General features: G+C 36.9%; 1 protein-coding gene across 1 annotated transcript in view; it reads left to right on the plus strand.

The window, feature by feature from the left end:
- Positions 1–6,393, plus strand: part of DTHD1 (death domain containing 1) — a 146,376-nt gene extending 139,983 nt beyond the window's left edge. The window contains exons 9-10 of the mRNA XM_007955551.2: positions 2,430–2,487; positions 6,074–6,393. Coding sequence (XP_007953742.2) covers positions 2,430–2,487; positions 6,074–6,393 — 378 coding nt within the window. The remainder of the gene's footprint in view (positions 1–2,429; positions 2,488–6,073) is intronic.
- The last annotated feature ends 341 nt before the right edge of the window (positions 6,394–6,734 follow it).

Below are 6,734 nucleotides of genomic sequence, written 5' to 3' on the forward strand. Positions count from 1 at the left end.
GAGGAGACATCTTTGCTCTTCATCACATGAGAGCGGACTTTTGCAACAGATTTGCCCAATGTAATATGCTGTCTGATGTCTTGACTGCTGCTTCCATTGGCATTGATTGTGGAACCAAGTAATATGAAGTCTTTGACAACTTTGATCTTTTCTCCATTTATTTTGATGCTGCTTATTGGTCCAGTTGTGAAGATTTTTGCTTTATTTATATCGAGGTGTAATCCATACTGCAGACTGCAGTCTTCAATATTCATCAGTAAGTGCTTCAAGTCATCCTCATTTTCAACAAGCAACTGTGTGGCAGTTGTGTCATCTGCACATTGCAGGTTGTTAATGAGTCTTCCTCCAATCCTGATGCCATGTTTTTCTTCATCTAGTCCAGCTTCTTGGATTATTTGCTCAGCATACAGATAAAATAATTATGGTGAAAGGATGCAACCCTGACACACTCCCTTCCTGATTTTAAACCATGCAGTATCCCCTTGTTCTGTTTAAATGATAATCTCCTGGTCTGTGTACAGGTTTCTCATGAGCACAATTAACTGTTCTGGAATTCCCATTCTTCTCAATGTTATCCATAATTTGTTATGATCCACACAATCAAATGCTTTTACATAGTTAATAAAACACAAATAAACATCTTTCTGGTATTCTTTGCTGTCAGCCAAGATGCATTGGACATCAGCAATGATATCCTTCATTCCATGTCCTCTTCTGAACTCAGCTTGCATTTCTGGAAGTTCTCTGTCAATATACTGCTGCAGCACTGCTTTTGAATTATCTTGAGTAAGATTTTACTTGAATGTGATATTAATGATATTGTTAGATAATTTCCACATTCTGTGGGATCACCTTTCTTTGGAAAGGGTACAAATATGGATCTCTTCCAGTCAGTTGGCCAGGTAACTGCTTCCAATTTTTTTTTGGATAGATGAATGAGTGCCTCCAGCATGACATCTGTTTGTTGAAACATCTCAATAGGTTTTCTGTCAATTCCTGTACTGTTATTTTTCGCCACTTCCTTTAGTGCATCTTCAATTTCTTCCCTCATTACCATTGATTCTTGATCATATGCCACCTCCTTAGACTTATTCTGTATTTCTTAATTCACTCCTATGTGGCAAGTTTTATATACCTCCATCTTTTGTAACATGTGTGGCAAGTATTTCTGCAAAATATGATATTCATATTCATACAACTCGTATTGAGTACTTAGTATGAACCAGATAATGTACCATGCATGAACACACAGGACTTTCCATCATCCTTCCCTCGTCACTGTGAAGTACACTTAAAAAAAAAAAAAAAGGAAACAAAACTTTATTTTCAAATAATTATAAATTCTCAAGAAGTTGTAAATATAGTACAAAAAGACCCCATGTACCCATCACTTCATTTTCATCAATGGTTTCATCTTATGCAACTACAATATCAAAACCAGGAAACTGACATTGTTACATCTGTTTGTATAATTACATGCAATTTTACCACATGCATTAATTTATGTAAACTTTACTGCAATTGAGATACAGAATCATTCAGTCACCATAAAGATCTTCCTCAGGATATCTTCTTATAGAAATGCCCCTCACAAACCCCAACCCACCACATCCATTGTTAACACCTAGAAACTACTAATCTGTTCTCCATCTTTATAATTTTGTTGTTTTAAGAATGTTGTATAAATGGAATCATATAGTACATGATCTTTTGAGGCTGTATTTTTTCACTCAGCATAATGCCATGAGGCTGATCCAATTTGTTGTATCAATTCATTCTTATTGCTGATAGTATTACATGGTATGGATGTACCATAGTTGTGTTTCCACCATTGCATGTTAATTAACAAGAAACTGTTCTGCAGATAGTGTAGAGAACTTATAATTATATATGTGATTACTTATTGATGAAATGCTGCTTTAATGTAATATCTGCTCAACAGCTTGGTTCTTTTTACTCTCACATATGCACATTTCTTCACTCATTCATCCACAAAAACTGTGTGCCTATTGTTTGCCAAAAACTATGTTGAGTAAGTTTAGGCAAGGTTCCTGCTCCCACAGGGCTTTTACAAAATGCCATGTCTGTAGCTTGGAAGTAATTTTCTGTATATTCGTTGATTTTAACAATTATAAATTTTAACTGGAAAATATTTTTTCAGCATTAATGTGAATGCCATGAGTGTTACATTAATATTTTAAAGTATGTTCTTAAATGGAAATATATTGAAATAATTGGATGAATATCCTTTGTCTTATCTTAGGAAAGCAATTGCTGACTGTGCATGCACAAATACACAATCTAATTTTGCAAGCTATACAATTCTGAACTTTTCCAAATTGAGGTGCAGTTCAGATGGGTTTTTATTTGTAACTTATTCACAAATTAATGATTTCTTCTGGTTATTCTGTGCCCCTTCTCCCCAGTAGCATGAAAAATTAATCAATCATCCACAGAGTACCAAAAGAATTTCTACAGATCCTCTAGGTAAGGAATATTTACTCTGTCCTATTATGGTGTGCTTTTTTCCCCCTCATATTTTGTATCTGTATAAGTGAATCCCTATTGTAAAGAGTTGAAAATAGGACTTTATGACTTTGCAATTAAACAACTTTTAGGTTTGTCAGCCTAATAAATGAACTGCCTTTGAGGAAATCACAAACAAATAAAACAAAATAATTTTTCTGAATGTGGATCTAATTAAAATTTTCATAAAATCTTTAAGAAATAAGAACCTAATTGAGTGTTATTTTACTTACACAACTAGTCATTATAATTTGGCAGACAACCACAGTTTGTTCCGAAATGATGTTACATTATAAATCTTATAGTGTGGTCACCTCAAAGAAATATTTGAGGTCAACAGATTTTAAATAAAGATAAGCTGGTACAAAATGGAGGAAGAATGTTTAATATTTCGTTATAGTTATGCATAATTCAGTTATATAACAATGATGCAGAGTTTGAGGGTAGAATTTGACCTTTATTCTGTTTTAGCCTTTGAAACCATTTGTTTTGGTATATATGTACATATATACCACATTAGTAACTACTAACATCAATTATTATTCCAATTAGTCCTCCGAAGTTATCAGTGATGTGTTTTCTTTTCCTTCTTTGGCTAATATATCAGGCCCACCACTGATGGCACAGAATTTCAATCAGGGTTTACTTTTGTCTATTTGAACAAAAAGAGTGTAGGTTTTACTGGACTACATTGAAAGTAAGTAGTATGGGAATAAAACCTAGTGTTATGTACCTTTTTAGACATGATACAGCTGTTTCAAAGAGAGAGCTCTTGGTATTAGGCAAAAACAAATAAACAAATCCAATACCAATAAATAAAAGTCCAATATATTTAATATTGGTTTAACTTTCAAAGGGAGTTCTGGTGGAGTAGTGCCTAAAGCGTTTGACTACTAACCAGAAGGCTGTCAGTTCAAAACCACCAGCCACTCAGAAGGAAGACTGGGCAATCTACTTGCCTTGGAAACCCAAGGTGGGGTTGCTATGAGTTGAATCAACTGGATGACAGTGAGTTTGGTTTTTTTGGTTTGCAACTTTTAAATAATTTTATGCTCAAATTAAAGCACAATTACTACCTTTGTAAACCATCATAGAACACAATGTTTAATGATCTTCCTATGTGTTCTAAGAGTCCTAGATGGTTCCTGTGCCTGTATCTGGAGGGTTCAGAAAATAAAGGTTGAGAGATATTCATCCACATGGGAATTCTCCCTCATGACCAATACCAACAGTGCTGCTAAAAGAAGGAGATAGTAGATGAAGTTAGACATTTGAGCAGGATAAAAGGATGAAAAGATTTAAATGTTAATAAATTTGGACAATAGAGTGATCCTAAGAGACCAACAAGATAAGATTAGGCTTTCATAAGTTCTATCAGTGGTTTGAAAGATAAAATGAAGCAAAACAGCAGGCTTACTAGTTAGAAATCTGATTTCCACAACACAGAGAACAGATAATTCCAGTGACTGAGTCAGTAAGGCAGAGAAGCAGGGGAAATATCTGAGTGATTTTGGAGTTAGGACCAATAGGATTTAGTGTGGCTAATCAGAAATAGGCTTTGAGGAATCTTGAATAATATTACATGTTTTGGCTACTCAACTGAGTAGTCACATTAACTCAGGAAGTAAATAGAGTGAAAGATCAGGTAGAAGAAAAGAAAGGACAGAGTTGACAAGTTTGATTTTATAAATATGGGGTTTGAATTGGCTGGCAAAAATAAATAACAGACAAATATTGCAAATTGCTCAAGATTTGAGAAGTAAAGCCAAAGATGAAAATATAGTAGATCTGGAAATATTTCACAGAGAAGAGATATTAAGTTGGTGATGAACCAAATCCACTACCACTGAGTCCACTCCTACTCATAGAGATCCTGTAGCATGGAGTAGAGCTGCCTTACAAAGTTTCAGATGCAGACTAACTCATCTTTCTCCAAAGGAACTGCTGGTGGGTTCAAATCACCTACCTTTCAGTTACCAGCCAAATGCTTTAATAACTGCACCATCTGAGCTCCTTGCTACGGTGGTAAGAGTTAACGAATTCACCTAAAAGACCTAAGAATAAGCATATAATTCAGAGATATGAGAAAGAAAGTCAGTGAAAGGGAAAATGAAGGAAAGAACCGAGTGAGGCAGGGTCATAGGACCAAGGAAAGGAGAAGAGTGCTTAGTGGAACTGAGTGGTCGAAGATTGAGAAAGAGTTTTGTAAGGGTGATTGGGAAGGATCTACAAATATTTAAAGGGAAGGCTTCTGTGGAATTTTAGATTAGGTGTAGAACCCCCAAAGCAAAAGTTTAAGAAGTGAGTTGCTGGTGAGGCATTTGCAGAATCAAGTATACATTAGATGACAATATTTCTTGGTGAAGGGAAAGTGAGAGGACAGTAATTTGAAAGAGTAGCAGATGCAAGGAAAGGGAGAACTAACAGTATTTGTAAGAAACACGTAAGGGGTCTTTGGTGAGGAGATTAAGAAATAAGCGTGAAGGGAAAGCACGTGTTGAAAAATGCTGCAAGAGGGTATGGGAGGAGATAGGATCCAACAGACATGGAGGAGTGAGATTGTGTAAGAAAGTGATTTTGAAATGGAAATGAGGTTAGTAGAACTCAGTTCAAATGGTTCTGGGTAGGGAGAGCAGACAGCAGCTAAGTGAAACAGTCTGAGCATAATACTGGAGCTTAGGGACCGTGGGAAAGTTTAGGGTCTTTGGTTTAGAAAATTTTAAAGAGTGAAAAAAAATTAACTAACTTGTAAGCTTCTAAGGTGTCAAATGATATAAGATAGCATAGTGTTTGTTGGCCATATTCAGCATAGTTTCATAAGGCAGGACAGACAAGAAATTGAATGATCTGTGAGGAAATCAGGGCTGGGAATTGGCAAATTAAGAACAACGAAATGAAAGATAAAAAGGACAATATAGTTTAAGGTGGAAGGAAGATGACCATTGACAGAGCTGATCATTAGGAACATTATGGGTACAGAGGTACAAAGTATGAGACCTATTAGAAGTAATTGAATTTTGTTGTTGCTGTTGTGTTATGTGCTGTAAATTCTGACTCATAGTGACCCTATGGAGTAGAGCTGCCCCACAGGGATTCTCAGACTATAATCTTTAGAGGAGAAGATTATCAGGTCTTTTTTTCCATGGAGAAGCTAATGGATCTGAACTGCCAATCTTTCAGTTAGCAGCAGAATGCTTAACCATCAGGGCTCCTTGATTAAAAGACTAGGGAGCATCAGAAGGACAGCTAGCCCTGCTCTATCAGAAACTCTGAGGGGGGCCTAGCAACTGTCCTAACAAGTTCTCAGGTGGTCCTCAGGCACAGTAGAATTTGAGAAGTGTTTCTAACGCTCTGCAGTCAGTGGTCCCCTGAGGAGGTGACCTCAGCAAAGACTCTCAAGTGTCCATCTGAGTTGTCCCAAATAGTTTTATTGTTCAGAGACCAAGCCAGAGAGCGCCAGGATTGCCTGTAAACAGGTGTGTTGAGCTAGAAACCACATACTCCAGAAAGGGTCCCTAACACTAAACATTCCACATGTACCCAACAGAAGCCCTTTGGGATGACTTGCTGTACTGGCTGGCAGAGGAGCTCTCAGAAGACAATGCCGTGTCTCTGTCCTCTTCCCTCCCTCTACGCCACAGCACCATTCAGCTCATCAAACTGAAGAACCCTGATAATCTCACAGAACAGATCCATGAACTTCTTAGCTTCTGGAAGAAATCACTCCCAACTTCCACTGATAAACTTCGCCTTTTGGCTCGTCATCTCCGCAAGATTGGCAGGGGTGATCTTTCAGAAGAACTCAAATTCAAGTGGGAAAATAAAGTGCTCACTGAACCACAGCGGTGGTTTGATATGGCAGAATAAAGGACGGTCGTTGTGCCTTTTGTTCTAGAAAAAATAGTCTTTTTTTTTTTTTTGTCAGTATTTTATGTTGTTGTTATTTGCTGATGAGGCGGACCTGACTCATAGCGACCCCTCCTGGGGTTTCCTAGGTGGTATCACTGTGGAAGTAGATTGCACAACCTTTCTTCCGAAGAGTGGCTGGTGGGTTTGAACCACAGTCAAGTGCCTTAGGCACTACACCACCAGAGCTACTAGTATTTTATTAGCAGTTTCTAAATAACATGGGTTAAAGTGAATCTATTTGATAGATAGGCTATTAAGAAATCAATTAAGACAAATGGAGAAGCATTAAGCAGATAATA

Source organism: Orycteropus afer, unplaced genomic scaffold (assembly GCF_000298275.1).
Source record: "Orycteropus afer afer isolate SDZICR_OR568_19922 unplaced genomic scaffold, OryAfe1.0 scaffold00509, whole genome shotgun sequence".
In the NCBI taxonomy this organism is placed as follows: Eukaryota; Metazoa; Chordata; class Mammalia; order Tubulidentata; family Orycteropodidae; genus Orycteropus; species Orycteropus afer.